The 19,489-nt window shown below is 31.9% G+C and overlaps 3 protein-coding genes across 3 annotated transcripts in view; 1 reads left to right on the top strand and 2 right to left on the bottom strand.

Moving 5' to 3' along the window:
* Nucleotides 1–19,489, bottom strand: part of LOC113397191 (large ribosomal subunit protein bL27m) — a 221,623-nt gene that overhangs the window by 150,452 nt on the left and 51,682 nt on the right. The gene's annotated exons all lie outside the window — the stretch shown is intronic.
* Nucleotides 6,180–9,882, bottom strand: LOC113397381 (retinal rod rhodopsin-sensitive cGMP 3',5'-cyclic phosphodiesterase subunit delta). Its single transcript, XM_026635698.2, has 5 exons — nucleotides 9,627–9,882; nucleotides 9,306–9,337; nucleotides 8,981–9,132; nucleotides 8,283–8,419; nucleotides 6,180–7,381 (listed from the first exon to the last, which is right to left on the bottom strand). The coding sequence occupies exons 1-5, from the start codon at nucleotides 9,695–9,697 to the stop codon at nucleotides 7,300–7,302; spliced, it is 474 nt and encodes a 157-aa protein (XP_026491483.1). The 5' UTR covers nucleotides 9,698–9,882; the 3' UTR covers nucleotides 6,180–7,299.
* On the top strand, nucleotides 10,367–19,487 carry Ube3a (Ubiquitin protein ligase E3A). Its single transcript, XM_026635552.2, has 16 exons — nucleotides 10,367–10,593; nucleotides 10,829–11,042; nucleotides 11,589–11,719; nucleotides 11,885–12,045; nucleotides 12,801–12,983; nucleotides 13,208–13,323; nucleotides 14,014–14,230; nucleotides 14,609–14,778; nucleotides 15,012–15,180; nucleotides 15,367–15,501; nucleotides 15,972–16,174; nucleotides 16,590–16,771; nucleotides 17,053–17,221; nucleotides 17,735–17,902; nucleotides 18,503–18,658; nucleotides 19,007–19,487. The coding sequence occupies exons 1-16, from the start codon at nucleotides 10,559–10,561 to the stop codon at nucleotides 19,343–19,345; spliced, it is 2,748 nt and encodes a 915-aa protein (XP_026491337.2). The 5' UTR covers nucleotides 10,367–10,558; the 3' UTR covers nucleotides 19,346–19,487.

Below are 19,489 nucleotides of genomic sequence, written 5' to 3'. Positions count from 1 at the left end.
ACATCCCTAATACCAAAGATTTATTTATTTATTTATAATACAAAACTGTATAGATATAATTACAGGACATGGTTGTCCTAATTCGATATTACAGCACGTTTATTAACAATATTTATAAGTCTACGTTATATATGATATAGTCCAAGTGGCTTTAGTTTTGAGTTCACTCAGGCTGCAATAAAACAAAGGTATTTTGTTAATAATAGTAGTTTATTTTTACATTTAATAGAAACAATCGAAGTGGGAAGGTTATCTGACGTTTAAACAGTATATAATCAATCGCTATAACTATGTAGTATGAAATATACTTTGTGAAACTCTTAAAACTTGAGCCTAATACTAAAGAACGAATAAACGGCACATTTATTTCCTTACTGAATGCTAAGCTTATTGTTTTTTCAATCGTTACTGGAGTTCCTGCAAGCGGCGTTTCTGATTACTTTCTTATTAAGCTAAGACACCGGAGGTAATCGCAGATACCCATGCGCATCCAGTTTTTACAGGCACCCGCTAAACGCTTCAATGCGTCTCCCCATAGCTTGTCACGACGTCCACTACCTTCGACAACGAATCGTAAACATCAACTTTTTTGTAACCACGCTTTTTGCTGAACCTCATGTTCCGCACCAACGAGCCGAGATTTATTTTAACATTTATCGTGGACATTGTTTTAAAACCTAGATTTGGATATGGTTTACATTTTTTTATCGAACTTCCGGTCTTATTAAGACTTGTATAATTTTAATACTATTGTTTAAAACAATGTTCTTATATTAAAGAAGTATTTTATTGCAGCTACTTAATATTTTATGATTTTCAATATTTTTTTTTTCTATAAAGTATAAGTTCATCTGGCATCAAGGCTTACATTTTAATTAATAATGTCTAGACATACGTTTGACTTATGACGAATCTTTTAACCTTTAACGTTCTATTAAACTATCCCATCTATGTAACTATTATTTGGTCAAAAAACTTCGACTTACAAGCAAGATAGTGACGTAGCGGTCGTGACGTTGGGGGGTCGCGGGAGGGGCGGAGGACGCTGACCCGCCGACGATGCGCGCGCGACGCACCCGCTATCCTTCCACATGATATTTTTTCCACTTTTTTGAGGGAACTTTTCGCTCGCATTAGTCTCTTATTGGATAACCAATAGCACGATTATTAAAAGTAAAAGCAAATAAAAATTACTTTGTAAATTTAACGAACAGGGTACAAATTTTTTTTTTTAAGAAGTCTAATTTCAAATAGTTATCTGGATTATTTAAAACACGAAATTTATGATTGCAGGGAATCATTTAAATATTTTTTAAAGTTTATGTTTTAAAATAACAAATATATACTCATTATATTTCTATTTTAATCTTTAAGATCTACTTTGGTTTGGTTTTGTTTGGTTTAAAAAGCAATTTTAGCTCGTAATACAGTAGTCTCATCAAAACTAGTTTTTGATTTATCTGAGATATGAAGTACATATAGCCTATTTTGGTGTGTCTGAACCCAGACTCATAAAAATCCCAGCACTCAACTTTCTTGCAATTCACATTTCGTTGCTTCGACGTAATCATCAACTTTCATACATTTATTGAACTTAAATTCACATCAAATAAAATATGTATAGAGTTTTGATTTTAATTACAAGCGTTTTTAAATAATTGCCTTTTATGTCAAACGGATCCAAATTTAATCATGTCATTTACATGTCAACGAAGCATTGGTATTAATTATTCATCACTAATTAGCTGTTTGGTGCGGAGCAGATCAAGCAACTTCTGCCGGAAACAGGAAGAGAGCATCAACGTAGCTAAAAATATCACACATCATATCGCCCTAGTGACGCGAACATACCGTATGCTGGCATCAATACGGCTAAATTTGGAGTAAACAGTGGCAGAGTAGCACCCTGTATATGTTCTACTACAGGTCAAAGGGCTCTTGTTAAAAAGGTTTTAAGCTTATTCCTCCACTCTGTCCCTCTTTTCAATATGTATTTACCAGAATTTACCTGGATTTCATCACACTATCTTCGGTCTATGACTAATAATAAATAGTTTAATTAAATACATATACATTATTTAAATAAAATATTACTTCAGAAAATTGCTGGAATGTTATTTATCTCGGTAAAGTTGATACTAATATGATTATAAGACATACCATTAGCTTAATCTATTACAAATGCGTACATATAATAAGATTTTATGAACATGACCATTAATGTATTTTCTTATTAATGCTTTACTCAGATCATAGTTATAAATCAACTTTACTGATTTTCTATTAAAACGTTCTTGAAAACTATTTGAAACACTTAAGCGTAAAAAGACATAATTTCGATAGTTTGTTTAAATAGTCTTCATTGCCGATAAGATAATCATATAAACGATTGACTGTAATAAATAATTGAAATACTCTTCATTTACGAACTCCAAATACAATTTTTCAATTTCTCTTCATCATCGTGCCTAAATAGTGTGGCGAAGCAATAAAAACTTGACCGAATGTAATAGAGCGATCGGTCCGCGTATATGTACGTACAGTTAGGCAGCTTATCGTTCTATTATAATTTGTAATAGGTAGTAACCGATAACATCGACCTTCCTATCGAAAAAAAGCGTTCAATATTTATCGGAATGTCATAATTATTATTTATTAGGCGGTCAGTATGGTTGAAATTACGATTCCTGGCAAGTACGCGGCTAGCACTCGCCGGTACATAATTATATAATTTCTATTATTTATATGCGGAGTCGGTGCGTGTGCCGTGCATCGAAACGACACGGCTTCCTTCGACGGCACTCTACGAAGAAATCCGACGACGGGTTCTCGCTAGAGAGGATGTAAGGCCCGCCACCAATGATTTAATTCACAAAAAGTTCCTGTCGTAAACGTCCGTAGCTTTTCCTGCAGGTGACGTTTCACCACGCTCCTCGCTTCTTCTATGGTAATATTGATAAACGTGTCAGCGTACTAATAAGATTCAGCATCGAGTCACGATTTATCGATACAACTGATAATTCTACTATTGTTCCAATCATTAAGATTAACAAACTCAAGAACGAAGGTCTCGTAGTAAAAGGTGTAAGCGTTGGTATAAATTATTATTTAAAAAATCCAGCGTTTTCAAATCAGCGTTGGTATAAATGGAGTTTAATTGGCCCTGTGTTAAATAAATTATTATTATTACATGCACCCAGCACAACCTTTATTATAAAATGTATTAGTTACTAATATAAAGATTAAAGTCATTGAACTGCATTCAATAAACCCGAAACTCGATAATAATAATTAAAATATCCATATAAAATAACTTATCACGTAACTCGGTTTCAACATTTTATGAGTGAGGTACGGAGTATGTTTTTACTGAATTGCACTATAGAGTATTAAAGTTGCATGACTTGCTTGTCGAAAAGCAGAATAGCCTTTACCTAGGCATGAAGTATTTCTGAATGTATTTCGGCCACTGCATTCATTGTACTGGAGACACGCTTCTAGCCGAACTGCTACTGAGAATTTTCCCAAGATTATTGGACCCATTAAAACCAACAGTTTGAGAACCACAGTGATGTACGTTAGGTATATGAGTTGCATTCACCTTAAACATCTACTTACCATCCAATATTATACATATATACTCAAAACGATTATACAGGGTTATTGGTAATTCGACGTATTCCCATTATTTCACTCCAATAATGTTTATTGTGGTAGTTAGTAATACCATCTTGATCAAATTTGAATTTGTCGGTCCAGGGGATTTTTAAAAAAAGATGCATCTTCTAAATCCTCATTAAGCATGAATCTACAGAAAGCAACTCTTCTTTCAGCATCCTCTTCGTAAAAAGCGTGCACAGGATTAAAATGATAAGACAGGATTAAAATTATAAAACAAAATATCTTAATTGTAACTTAGCTACTGAACTGTTTATGTATCTAAATTTTATTTTAAATTTGTATTAAGTAAGTTAAGTAAATAAGTAAGTTTTTTTACATTGGTTATTATTTTAAATCAATTTTGTGCGAATTTTAAAGAGCGAGCTTTAGTACGAATTCGGTCATGTTCGAATACGAATTTCCACCAGCGTCCTTTCTGATGATTTTATTTCGGTTGCTTTGAAATAAATTCCTAGTTTTTATACATTTTCGGAAAGATAAGTAAACGATTATGTTTTTAAAATAATCTGCAGAACAAGTATCATAATTATTTTTTTTGTTTTTCAGGCACATTTGAGGGAAAAAAAAATTGAAATAATATCGTTTTCCATCTCGCATTTTTAAATTTGGACCGATAATTATTGTTTAAATATTGAAAAATATCCAGTGTTTAATCGTTATTATAAATCAGAAGAAAAAAATTGATTTTAATTGATACTGTTTTTTAATAAATTTTTGAAGTTGCATTTTTGACTTATTTTGAAAAAATCTTAAAAACGTGATAACTCAAAAATGGTTCACTTTTGCATTATGCATATGGGGGTTAAAATTATCGCAAATAGTCACCCCTATTACCTCCTAACGGGAATACGTCGAATTACCAATAACCCTGTATAAATATTATTTTCTTAGCTGTGTTTATCTTTTTATTGTACCAATTATATGATTGAACGATACTAGACAGAATATGTTATATAGTAGCATTTCATTGAGCCACGCAACAAAAAAAAAAAAGCGCGATTTATTTGATAGGTATAACGCCATCTATCAACTGTTGATATAAGCTTTCATTTTAATAAAATTTTATTACTACCTAGAAAGTGGGTAAATTTAGTACTTTATGCGATATGTATGTATGTAGATAACTCTTTTAAGGAGTATTAATGCTGTGAGTGTTTGATTAACCCATGAATTTATACGTTAATCAATATCCATTTTATTACCCTATATTGTACAATAGAGAATACAATAGAGGTATGTATCTATTAAGCAAAAATGACAATGAAAAAAGCTTTTTATAAAAACCTCGTACCTTTATGCCTTTTTTATGATGATATGTTCAAATACACCTTTTTATTTAATACAGATAACCGAAACACTAATTTTCATAACCTCACATTAAAAACTGTCTCTTATAAAAAGCATCAAACCGCTCGATGACGATTTTTTTAAAAACCCCGATGTAAGTACCTTCCTTAAAAAAATCTATTGGCACACCTTGAGGGTACACAGACTCGTATGTTGTGACGACAAAGGGCATGACCTTATCTTATGCCGTTATTCTCTTTTTCATTTTGACTGAGTGGCATATTTACTAAATACTTTATAACATTAAGTATGCATGTAGATGCTTCACGGCTTTGAACTCTTTAGATGAAAACAATGAGAGCTTAATATTAAAACGTACCATCGCGTATCAACAAAGGCCGCAAGCTCTTGCTTGTCGGAGATGCCAATCAACCATAATGCATTAACTAAGACAATCTTTTGTCAACCATCTCACAAGTGCCCAAAGGATGTAGCGTTTTGTCTCAGTGAAGCTTACCGAGGTATAGACTCATCCAGTAAAGTAATAAAGACCCTGCATCTAAGTCCATATAGCGTCCAAGACCCAACCTAAACATACATACAGGCAGAGAAAGAATCTCTCCAGGACCAAGGAAACGGCTACGAAGAAGGATCCAACATCCTCGCAATACATGAAACATAGCGACTAGATTATGAGACATGTGCCACAAGAAAGCGACATCTGTACGATAGCGTATCCCATGCAGTGTAAAACACTTTTAACACTCGTGAAGAGGGGACCACTAAGAACATTCTGGATTACAATCTATATTAGTGATAACCCGACCAGCTGAGGGATCTAGGATTTCACGATAACTAATAACACTGAGGACTCCTCAAAAAAGATAAGGAAGTCATCATAGAGTTCAACACAAACTGTTTGTCATTAAATTGCAATCCAAAAATGTAGATTGTGATGCTACTTGGCAATACAAAAAACAATCATTCAAACACATTAAAATAACATAAATTCAATTATATTTATCATATTATGACAGTAGCACAGGCAGCATGTCGGTGGGGACAGATAATAACATAAAAAAATATAATAGTTAAATCAATATGTAGACCAAAGTTTTCATAAGATTGCATGAAAATATATTGTGTTAAAATAAATTGATAGACGCCAGATAGGAGTCCTAAAACATTGAAAAAAAATAAAAGAAACAATACATAAAGAAAATGTTTTATTGAAACTGGTTTGACATTACATAGTCTTTTACAACTGTTTATACAGTGTGAACGACCTTCTTTAAATGTTAACTTATTTCTAATGTAAGTCTAAGCTCAGTTTGAATCATAAATTATTTGATAGTTATGGTGGACTATGAAGTGAAACTATTTGTACAGTCAGCGTCATATACAAAGTAACAGTTAAGATTACCAAAAACATAGAAACATTCAAAGTGATCAATACTATTCAAACAACCAAAGTCGTCTAAATATTTAAAACCCTCATTTTGCCTAAATATATTGGAGCAAGAACATCGTTAAAAATATGTTCACTGAAATCGTCATTATAATTTTAACAACCAGTGGTTTCTATCCTATTCTATGTAAGTTTCCGAAGATATAGAACACACCATGAAAACAAACCTTATCGTAATAGATTTTAAGTACATTTCACACATTTTCGACAGTAGAAATTTCCGTAAATTTAAATATAAGATCACTTTAGACGTCTTTGACGCTGACTGTATCTGTTTTGTGACAGGAATGCCTGAGGAATGGTTCCGTATTTCTACCAATCGCGTCGATCGCTCTCACACACTCTCAGATCTTAAATCTCCTTTATGTTCGAACACAAAATGTGCTTTCTGCATCTGCAACTGACACTTAACAGCAATACTCAGTACTGTTCTGTTCCGATTTGAAGGGTGAGTGACTCAGTCAGCGTTGTACAAATGAATGAAGAAGCATCTGCTCAACGGATGAGACCATGTTCAGAGTCGTCCAGAAACGACCAGCTCACCAAATGTCTGCGCTCGATAGAAACACTTAAGCACCGTTATTATAGCATACATATTAAGTTAAGCCGGTGCAACAGTCATACAATAAAATTATATTTTAAAATTTGTTTGAAATAGTATTTAACATGTAAGGAAAATGCTATCTAAATATTATCTATCTTAAACATGAAGTGCGCATTATGCATTTAAAATATTTGACTAGACTTGTAAAAATCATGACATTAGTATAGAAATTAATACTATTCAAATTGTGCATGATAAATGCATATATTGAAAACATACATCTACATAAAATAAATGCTTATCAATAAATAAAAATTGTTTAAACATAAAACAGGCGCACACGAGACGTTGTTATGAGAATATCTCCATCGAAGAACTTAGTTTCAATCACGACATTCCCGCTGAAAAGAAAGGTGTGCCCATTATTAACTCATTTGATAAAAATATTGCAAGCAAATTACAAAAATTCAGTAATATATTGAAAGTAAATTTTATATTAAACTTATAGGATTTAAAGATATTCTCCAGGCCAATTTCTGCTATGATGGCCATTCTCAAAAGAGACCAGCAAACTCATGACATTTTAAAGTGCACAAGTATGTGCATAAATCAAGTGCACTCTCATAATCCATTGGTTCCGCAAATTTACTATTTTAGAGGCCAGGGTTGACATACATTCCGAAATAAACCCACTATCTTTGAATGGCCCGACAAGGGGGTTTGAACCCAGGACCTCAAGATTGGGATCATGTTATATCTAACCTCTGTCAAAGCTATACTAAAAAAAAAACCTGAAAGTTCAAGTTTATTCCACTACCTGCTTACTGTTTTATATTAGATTGGTAATTGGTAACTATAGATGTGGCAGAATTCTATCTGACATGACATGGAGGTTTACTCATAATGTTTTCCTCTAAATTTTCAAGTGTATAGTTTTATATTTGTAACACATCAATTACATGACAACATTATAGCACCTGTCTAGATATAATCTTTGAGGAACATCATTGTTGCACACTTTTTCATCTTTCACATAACTTAAAATGTTTTCAATTTATTTTATGACATTGATTTTTTGTGTATAACAAAAATAATACAGGTGTCAAAAATTAATAAAAAAATATATGGTTACAGTAAGTCCATTTCCACTGCTCATAACATAAATCAGGCAAAGTTTTTGTATTTTGGTACTGTCTACAGAAAAAGGTGGGCAATTTGCGCTTTTGCTGTTCTAGAATACTTAAAAAAAGGTTTGTCCAGCGAGAATCCATAAGAGTCTGAAATTAAAAAATGTATACTCACTTAAGTACATTAGCTGGCATCATCTGAGACTCTGGAGCCGATTCTATGATAGATTGCCAGGTGTTGGTGGAATTAGGAATAACATATCCAAACTCGAAGAACCATTCCTCTAGACATCTACCTTTGAATAGTACTTTCTGAAACATAATATAAAAAAATCATTGTTATTTGTAAATTAACTGGATGACGAAGTAAATTTTAAATGAACATGAGTACCATTTTTGATTTAGAATAAGTATTATAAATAATATAAACAAGAAAGATAATTGACAATCTGACAATTATAAACAGTAAAATTTTTTTTTTTATGATATTGGTAGGCGGACGAGCAAATGGGCCACCTGATGGTAAGTGGTCACCATCGCCCATAGACAATGGCGTTGCAAGAAATATTAACCATTCCTTACATCACAATGCGCCACCTTCCTTGGGAACCAAGATGTTACGTCCCTTGTGCCTGTAGTTACACTGGCTCACTCACCCTTCAAACCGGAACACAACAATACTGAGTACTGCTGTTTGGCGGTAGAATATTTGATGAGTGGGTGGTACCTACCCAGGCGGGCTAGCACAAAGCCCTACCACCAAGTAAATTACAATCAGTCAATCCTTAATACACCACCACATTTGGGTAAAACATAGTATAATACATACTTTAGATTATATATACTATAGATTTACATAGTAAGATTTCTCACCTGTTCTAGTCGGAATTTGTCCATAGATTCAACAGAGCTGAAGTTCATCTCACGAGAGACTACTCTGGACTTGAGGATGCGTTTGGGTACTCGTGCCTCATGCTCAACATCAGGATTTGACATGTCTTCATTGTGCTGCCAGATTACTTTACCTATAATGTCACAAAATATATTTTGAAGTCATAATTATTAGTATATTTATATTTATTTACAACAAAGTAATCTATTAAGTTTTATAAAAGTTTGTTAATGAGACTCAAAATATAGGAAATATTAATAAATTTCTTTTTTATTTATTGCTACCATTACGTTATAAAAAACTCACCTGTGTCCACATCTCGTAGATTCATATAATTTCTGCTCAATGTATTGTTAAAAAAATTTTGGTTAACAATGAATAGAATTTCACATATTATTAAGTTGTTAATCAAAGTTCATCTTCTTATTTTCTTAACAGAAATAATGTGACATTTTCAATAGGTACAGAAATATAATTAGTTGAAATAATTTAATAATTAAACACAAGGTATTGTTTAGAGAAAAAGAGAAAATACAATTCGATAAAATATAATGTCACCATCATATCACCATATGGTTACTAATATTAATTTACGAATAATTTTCTTTAACAAAGAAAAAAGGATACATTTGGAAACCGCTGAGAATTGACTTCATTCGATCTTGTTCAGATTCTTCAAGAGGTAATAGCTCCGTCATTTTTTTAGATTGAAAAGGTCCTTACTGTTTTTAATGAAGCTTTTAAATAAGTCTAGGTTGTGAAACGTATACAATGAATTAAAATCAAACGCGTTCAAAAATGTCAGTCAAGAAACACACGTACATAAAGTGTGGAATGTTATTATCGATGTAAATTACAATTTTAAATATCACAATATTATTTGCCTAATTTTATGCAATTGCAAACAAAAAATGACATTTCATTTGACAATATAATTTGATTTCATTGGGCAAATTGACATTTATATTGACATTTCAAGATAGACCGTTGTGTCTTGTGAAAGTTATTGTATGAGATATACATACGCATCGTTTAAACAAAAAAAATACTTTATATATATATATCTATTTCTACATACAATCAAAAGTATCATTACTCCTTTTATGAACAAATTTAATTTTATTAAAAGTTAAGTAATTGCAATTAGAAAATTAGTGCTCCATTTAACGCAGACTTTAATTTTAATATAAAAAATTTTGGTATAAAATCGTACGGATGGAATAATTTAGTATTTACAATGAATTAAAAACCTTTATCAATATTTATTTTATTTATTATACACGTTTTTTGTTTTGAATTGTCTATTAATAAGTTTATAAAAAAAAATTGTTTCTTTAAATATTTTTCTGATGCGTACAACTTCATGCAAATTCAAAATGGTAGATTGACAGATTGTAGGATGAGAACAATCGGTGGTATTTTTTTGTGTACCTGCTTAATTTGTTTTGTAAAAACATTGCCTCGGAATTTGATCAAATAACTAATGTTATGTCCGGTGATTTTGAATTAAAAATATTAGAAGGTTAGAAGTTAATAAGAATACATAATCATTTATTTCTATGAACTCGAAAAGTGAAACTGACGAAGCTTCAAGGTAAATAAATTTGCCATTTTTTTTATTTTCATAAGTCAAAAATAGTAAATTTTGCATTTTATTTTAATTTTTTATATTAATCTCATCGTGTATTCATGAGTAATGATTATTGTTTTAATTTTTGCGTAATTGACACAAGTAATGATTCGAGGTTATGCATTACTTGCCAATTTTGATCTTTGTTGACGACTATTTATATTGCTATCTTGGACCTTTTCATTTTTATGTTTTTCAGGGGGAGCGAAGCGTCATCGTCAAACAACAGTTCAACCCCAAGTAATTCCAAGAATCAACCACCAGTAGGTTTATGCGCCGGATCAGGCTCAAACAATCCTCACATTATGAAACGAGCTGCTGCGAGACAATTAATTGAAAGATACTTTTATCAGTTGTTGGATGGCTGCGGCAATCCTAATTGTGACAACAAATATTGTGCTTCAAGTGGAGAGGTAGTGTTCTTAGACTTACAAAGTTACCATGACAGTGATGTAAAATTTATTTAATTAGTGACTTAATTTAATATAAAAATAAATCATGGCATACACTTTTTTCGAATTATGTAGAATAATATAAATTAAAATAAAAAAAAAATAAAGAAGAACAATAATTGCAACTGAATTTGAAGTAAAAATAATAAATTACTTTCAGTATACCATAAAAAATTATCACTATTATAAAGGAATTCATACAACTGAGCCTAGAAGGTCCAGTGGATTCAATTGATGGAAGATCAAGGTTTTAAAACCATCATCACCTCTACTAAGATTTCCAAGTGCTGAACTCATGTTTATAGTATATATATATATAGTTCTTAATGGTAAAGAAAAACATTATGAGGATAATGATGCAAGTTACATTGTGATAAGTTCTACACTTATTTAACAGCAGAGGTTGCGGAAAATTGATTTAATATAGATTTTTTATTTAAGGTTTTACTTAAATAAAAAATGTTAAACTTATGTCCATAAAAGTTTTTATCTCTTTTATTCAATTAGGCAAGAAATTTGACACCAAATGAAGCAGCAGCAGAGGCAATCAAACTATTCTATAAAGAGGCTCGCCTTTGTGACACCTTACCTAACAAAGTTCCAAGGACTGAAGCAAGTACTTGTGATTCCAGTGCTAGGTAAATTGAATACCTCATCATTATAATTCATAATCATTATAAATAAAAAAATAAGATTTATTTATGTTTGAGTAGATTTAAAGTGTATCTTTAACCTTTGTTATCTGTAAAATTATATAAACTTTATCCAAAGAACAATAGTAATGCCTTAAATAAATATTTCAGTGCAACTTGTACAAATTCTAACGTAAAAGGCAAATCAAGTGTAGAGAGTAAACAATCAGATTCAGCATCATGCAGTGTATCACCGGCAGACAACAAGAAAGATAAACCTGAAACTAGTCATAATTTAACCCATGAAGACAAAGAAAATGTAATTTATGATAGTAAGTTAAATTATTTTTATTGTTTAAAGGGCAGTTCACAGGATACATAATCTGTTATATAAAATCTTGCTTTTACCAAAATGTTTACTAGTTTTTAGGTAATAATTGTTATGAATCTTAAGGAAGACAGAAAGTAATCAAATATAAAATATGTAATAAACTAAGAAGTCTATAAAAATATAAATCATAGTGGTTTTAATATCTCTTCCATCTATAGTCCATTCCAATGGCAGGAGAAAAAATAAACAACTTTAATCTTGAATTAACATGATATTTGAGTTTAACTATATGAACGAACTTGTAACAAATGACTTTAGAGAATTTTATATGCATACTTATTTTTCATAATTATTTATTCATTTTAATAGATACATTATTTGAACTGTTCCTTATTGTCATTATGCTATTGGATATTTCAAATTTGAATTTTAGTAGTTAGGTGATTGATAATTAAGATGGGATTAACATCCATTTACCCATTGCTACTAAATTACTAACTGCTGATAATATATGCTATTAAGCTTAAAAATATTAATTACATATAAATACAATTCTTTTTAATGAACTATTGGTTAATGTCTTAGTGGTAATTAATTAATTATACATCAAAATAATTGTACAATTCATTCAAATATTTCATTACAAATAGAAAGTTTTAAAGATGAATATGTCTAGTATTATTGAGGCTAATTTTGCATTAAAAAAAAAGTTGTTGATTCAGGCATTAGACAAATTGCTTCTGTCATTGCTTCTAGACGGTTCCACGTTAACTGAAGAACGTATATATGAGTTATGTGATGAGTGTCTTCAAACGAAAAATCCAGAGCCCTTAATTAGAGCACTAGGTGAAGCGTTCACACAGCCCACGATACTATCAAAATGTTTTCAAAGAAAAATAATCGAAAGGGACAGTGGCAATAAAGGAGAGAAAAAATCAGGTAAATATATTGTCATTACATAAATATATATATTTTTTAATCTTTTAATTTAACAAATACTTTAGAGAGAACATTTATTATTTTTCATTACTCTTTTGTATAGTCATAGTTATTAGTATTTAATGTATGATGATTGATGACCATTACAAAAACCAAACCACTTAGAAGCAAATATAGTTATGAATATTTTTTTGATCATATCATATATGTAAAATATGTTGTAGATAAAGAATCAGAGGCAATGTGTTCTTCAAGTGATCCAGATAAAGATGTGGACAGTGTTATGGGACCGGGCTTAGATGTAGCTTCGTGTCAGAGAGCCTTGCAGTACCTTACCAAAGTAAGTCCCAATACATATATGTTATTTAAGTTTATAAAAAGTTTCAATATTTGTTTATCATTCAATGATATTCCTCACTTTAACTCTGGGATGTCATGGAACTCCATAACCAATACCGAAACTGATAAAAAAAAATCTTTATTATGATTTTGTTTTTACTTAGTGTTATACTTTGAAGAAAGTAGTTCATTGTATTTTAAAGTGATTTGTTATTCTTTTTTTCACGCTAATACCCAATACTAAATGATAGCCTACAAATTAAGTCAAATTCTTCATTAATTTTGCAGTAATTTTTCCTTTTACAATTTCTACATAATCTGATATATGTAACTGTAACTATCTGAAAAAAGCAGTTAATCCGAAATAATTTCGTTTTCGCATTCGTATCCATATCCAGATCCAAAATAACATATCCATAACATCCCTGGTATAAATCATATATATTATATGTCAAACATAGTACATACATTTTTTCCCAGTACATCAAGATTTTTTATTATATTCCAGTGATCTGTCACTTCATCTGTCCACTGTTCATTACTTATTTGTACTTTTAATTCATCTTGTACATCTGACAATATGATGGTGCAAATATAAACATACATTCAATAAATTAAAATACATATGATTTAACTTATTTTTTTATAATTATTATATCCAATAGTTTTATATAAAATTTTGAATAAATAGGTGCCATCGGAATACTATAGTTCAGCATTTGTGATAGCGCTCACAACACTGGCAGAGAATATAGAAATAGATCTGCGGATAACAAAGAATTTGAGTATGGATGATATAGTCTACTGTTTCGTCATAGCCTTCGAGGTTCCAGACCTTGGCTGCAGTGATTACTTGGAGATTGCATTGCCAGCAATGTGCCATGCCGCTCAGCATTTGTCTGTCAAAGGTATTTCATACCTTAATTACATCTTGTGTAAAAAAATAAATTGAAATAGCTGTTGATAATTCACAAGCCATGCATATTAATCAATATAACTCTAATATCAGTTTTTCCTACAATGAATCCTATTCTATCAAAATTAGTCTAATTACTTTTTAAATTCAACTATATAAAAAAACTAAATCATATGTATCTAGAAAAATATTACAGATAAACATTATATCTATATTATTTCTCTAGATAATATATAATTAATGTCCTTTTTTTTAAATTATATTAATGGTCGTTATTTGTATGGTAGATATTTTTAATATTGAATGAATATTTGTTTATATTTAATGTAAATAATTTAGGATACAATGAATATGTTTGGTGATGTTTCAGCTCAAGCTAAACTAGCGCGCCTGTGGGGACAACACTGCAAAGAAAGTCTCCGACACATATTAGAAACCATCCAACAACTCATCACACTCAGAGTTATATCAACAAACTATTCTAGAACCTTTCAAGTTCAAGATGACGATAGTGTGACTATGGCCACGAAACTTATGAAGGTAGTATATACTATTTCCCCTTTGTATCGCAAATGTCCTTTGATGACACATAACAGTTACATAATGCTTTGTTCTCTTCTTTCGAATCACATGAAAGAAAGAAGTCAATGTGTGTTCATTCGCCTTACAACAATAATTATTATATGTGTAAAACATATTTACACATTTATAATAGTATAATAACATAAAAATAACATTTTATTTATTATAAAAAAATATATATAATGTTTCAGATAGTGTACTATGCCAATATGTTAGCGGGTGTGATGGAACCAAGCTCGCTACGAGAGGAGCCAGTTGTTATAGCCAGTCAGTTAGACCCTTTAGGTGATGCTTTAGACCACTTATATCCTTTGTCATCGATCAAGAGCTTTAAAGAGGCACAGCAAGAAGATCCTTTAGGTAAGCAATGATTATTATATCCTCTTGAAAAATTTCCTTTATTGCCTTACTCTTATAACTCAATGGTATGACAAGCTCTCAACGAAAAATACCCATAGCTGTTTAATAGTCTGATGATAATTCATTATCTATAAATGATTTTAAACAAATATATTGGTTACTAACAATTTCATTTTTTTTTTTCAGCTATCGAATTAGATGTAAATGTATTAGACGTTAGGAAACCTTATTTGCCATTTGAGGAGTTTTATAATGAACCCCTTAGTGATACTATAGAAATGGATATAGATTTAGCTAATTGTAAAACAGAAGTAGCAAATGGTACGTTTAATTTTTTAAATTGTTTTAATGTAATTGTTAATTTAAATTGAAAAATATATATCAAATAAAGGACTAACATTATATGGCGATTGAGAGGTCCAATGGTTAATGCAAATGATTTTCGAATCTTTTTTTAAGCATTATTTCCACTAGGGCTGTCGTGTTTGAAGCGTTTATCAATTTAACTACTACTTTCATTTTTAACCGACTGTAATCTGTGTTTAATTGGTGTTAATAATTCATTTCGTGCTCGAGTGAAGGAAAACATCCTGAGGAATGAATTTCAATGAAACTCTGCCACATTTGAGTCCACCAACTCGTGTTGGAGTCGCCTGGAGTGGTAGAATAAGCTCCAAACCTTCTCCTCAAAGGGAGAGGACGTGCAGTAGTGGGAGATTCATAGGCTGTAACTTTACTGTGCACCCGTCGCCGTACCCGCGCGCGCCTGTAACGACGAGACTCGCCGGCAGGCCGCAAGTTCTCGTTCCTGAAGTACCCGTTCGTGCTGACGGCGGCCACCAAGTCGCTGGGCCTGTACTACGAGAACCGCATCCGCATGTTCTCGGAGCGGCGCGTGTCGCTGCTGCACGCCGTGGTGGGCGCCGCCCCCCCCATGCCCTTCCTGCGCCTCAAGGTGCGCCGCTCGCACCTCATCGACGACGCACTCGTCGAGGTACGCCCACTTCTTCCGTTATCATTATTATCGCTGAGTAATGAGTGTATATATACTCACTAAACGTCGTGGGGTCGCCAACTCGGGGCAATTCGCTGTCGGAGCCGTTATCAGACATGTTGTAGGTGTAAAATATAAGTTCGGTCTCGTAGCGCAGTTGTTTAATCACGAATCACGAAGATACCAATTAACCAAGCCGATTAAAATAGATGGAAACGCAATAAGTTAGATACAGGAAGACGACTACCTACCTGCACTGCGGCTTTTACCACGCTTCTTTTATAAAACTTTACGTATATCACAAAAACCGTTATCTCTAGTTGGGTTACTCCTTCGAGAGTTAAAATAAAAAAGTAGCCTTTTTCCTTCCCCGGGACTCAAACTATCACTGTACATATTATGTCACATTCGTCAGCTCGAGATGATAGCGATGGAGCGAGCGCTGGACCTGAAGAAGCAGCTTGTGGTGGAGTTCGAGGGCGAGCAGGGAGTGGACGAGGGCGGCGTCAGCAAGGAGTTTTTCCAGCTCGTCGTGGAACAGATCTTCAACGCGGACTACGGCATGTTCACACACAGGGCTGACTCGCAGACGGTCTGGTGAGAACCTGAACAAGTACATGGCTATTTGTCACCTACTCATCAACTTGACCCCAACATATTTAATTTATTCTGAAGCAGTTATCTTTTCGAACTGGTATTACCTTGATTGTAATTTGCCAATATTAAAAGTCAAAAGTCTGGAGAGCAATTAATATATATAAAAGAAAATATTACCATTTTTTATGTTCCAAATTTGAAACATCTTTAAAATAACAAAGTTTTATACATTGCCTTTTTTATTTTGTATTACATGCAATAATCAATTTAATTAATTCCAGGTTTAACCCCACATCATTTGAAACAGAGGCTCAGTTCACACTAATTGGAATAGTATTAGGACTCGCAATATATAACAATATTATATTAGCTGTTAATTTCCCCATGGTCGTGTACAGAAAATTAATGGGCAGGAAAGGATCCTTCGAAGACTTGGCTGACTGGAATTTGGTAATATACCTTCCACATTCCTGTAGTTTAATTAACCTATTTTTTCGAAAAAAAAAAAATAACTTTCAGCAAATTGGCTAATGTAATTAATTTTTTCTATTATTTTTTATGTTATAATGTACAATTAACTTTTGACTACAATTGACACCTTTAATTTAAAATAATTATTTTATTTAATAAAATTCAGTTTAATTAAATTTAATAAATAGATATATAAAAGAAATATGATTAAGCATTATCTCATGTAAACTGAATATTTGTTCAGTCTATATTTTAATGAAAGTGATGCTTGCGCGCGTACAAATAGGTTTTTGACAAAGTCAATGTAAAAAATAGTCAGTATAAATAAATAAATAAATAAATGGACAACACATGCCGGCTGTTAGCTAGTAATAAATTTCAATAAGTATTAAAGCAAGAGGTCTATAGTAATGAGAGAGAGGTACGTTCTTGGAACGGAAAATAGCAGAGGCATTTCTAGTATTTTTATGTTTGTGTATTTTTTTGTTTCAGACCTTATACAATGGCTTAAAAGACATGTTAAATTACACGGGTAGTGATTTAGAAGAAGTGTACTATCAGACATTTAGGATATGCTATACTGATGTATTCGGCAGTAATATATTTCATGATCTGAAAGAGAATGGTGATGATATATTTGTTACACAGGATAATAAACAGGTGAGTTCTAGTGTGAGCTATATTATTAGCTATGCATAATATCACTTTTAACTAAATACATATGTTATTTCTTAACATTTCTGGTTGAGTGAAAACAGTGTAATATATTATCAAAATGAAACTCTGTGTAACAAAGGTATTTCCTTTGCTAGACAGTTTCATCCATTTTAAATGCATGTTATATAATAAATGTAAATTATATTTAAGTGAAAGTTTAATTATCGGCATTGCTCACATCGATTTTGGTTAAAAAAAAATATATATGTGTATATTTGAAAAAAGAATATTAGCTTCCTATTTATCTCTCCAATTATGCTTAAAGCTTGTGTTTGGAGCGGGGACGAAAATAGGCCAAGGGATCAGAATCGCAGCATAATCTTAGCAATTTCAATAAAAATAAACTAACTTTAAGCACTGAGTCCACAAATGAAATATTACTTCGAAGAAGTTGTACGTATGGGTAAAACTGTAAAACGACTTTAACATACCTCATATAACACTAATTGCTTAGTAGCCCTAATATGCGTGTATTTACAGATTATAGTTATATTTTTTTAAATTCATATCGACATTTTCTAATAAATCTAAAATATATTTTAGGAATTCGTAGAACTATACGCAGATTTTTTACTAAACAAGTCAGTGGAGACACAGTTCAAGGCGTTCAGACGGGGCTTCGCCATGGTGACCGACGAGAGCCAGCTCGGGACGCTGTTCCGGCCGGAGGAGGTCGAGATGCTGGTGTGCGGCAGCAAGGTGCTTGTCGTTCTACCATTTCATTTTGTATTAAGTAACAAGATTTAATGTACCAGTGTGTCATAATTATTTAAAATTAAATTCAGTTAAATGTACTCAGTGATATGATGTTGTGTAATAATAGAGTTTTATTCAAATCCATTTATGAATTTCAATAATATGGCCAAGTGATAAGAATGGTATTATGTATGCATAAATTATAATTAATAAACATATCTATGAACATTCTAGCACACAACTAATTCGTTACTTTAACGTCACTGTGTTTAGCTACTATACTAAATTACATTCAATTATATCAGCCTTATTTATTATTAAATTTGATTAAATATATTCTTTTTATTGCAGAATTTCGACTTCAATGAACTAGAAAAATCGACGGAATACGACGGTGGTTACACGCCCGATTCACAGACCATAAAAGATTTCTGGAGCATCGTTCACAGTTTGTCATTAGAAGATAAGCGAAAGCTGCTACAGTTCACCACGGGCTCCGACAGAGTGCCTGTGGGCGGCTTGAGTCACTTGAAACTAGTTATAGCCAGAAACGGACCCGACTGCGACCGGTTACCGGCGGCTCACACCTGTTTTAACGTTCTCCTGCTACCCGAATACGACAGCAAAGAGAAATTACAAGACAGACTGATGAAAGCGATTAGTTACTCCAAAGGCTTCGGTTTACTTTAAACTTTCGCTTAAGCCCTGAACATAACAGTAAATGCCTATTGTTGTAATGCCACTTTTTGGCAGATCTGTATCAATAATGAATAAAGTTTGTTTTATTTATACAGATATTATTGTTTGATTTTGAAATTAAACATATTTTTTTGA

The sequence above is a fragment of the Vanessa tameamea genome, chromosome 3 (assembly GCF_037043105.1).
Source record: "Vanessa tameamea isolate UH-Manoa-2023 chromosome 3, ilVanTame1 primary haplotype, whole genome shotgun sequence".
In the NCBI taxonomy this organism is placed as follows: domain Eukaryota; kingdom Metazoa; phylum Arthropoda; class Insecta; order Lepidoptera; family Nymphalidae; genus Vanessa; species Vanessa tameamea.
The sequence above is the reverse complement of the archived record's forward strand: the minus strand, read 5'-3'. Positions and strand labels throughout refer to the sequence as shown.

Bases quoted from the DNA above. Each gene is read 5' to 3' on its own strand.
- LOC113397381 (XM_026635698.2), bottom strand. From the start codon at position 9,697: ATGACGGAGCTATTACCTCTTGAAGAATCTGAACAAGATCGAATGAAG. The intron at 9,338-9,626 runs GTATCCTTTTTT...TACATTGAGCAG, and splicing joins ATTCTCAGCGGTTTCCAAAT to AAATTATATGAATCTACGAG. The intron at 9,133-9,305 runs GTGAGTTTTTTA...GTGACATTATAG, and splicing joins TCTACGAGATGTGGACACAG to GTAAAGTAATCTGGCAGCAC.
- Ube3a (XM_026635552.2), top strand. From the start codon at position 10,559: ATGAACTCGAAAAGTGAAACTGACGAAGCTTCAAG. The intron at 10,594-10,828 runs GTAAATAAATTT...TATGTTTTTCAG, and splicing joins GAAACTGACGAAGCTTCAAG to GGGGAGCGAAGCGTCATCGT. The intron at 13,324-14,013 runs GTAAGTCCCAAT...TTGAATAAATAG, and splicing joins CCTTGCAGTACCTTACCAAA to GTGCCATCGGAATACTATAG.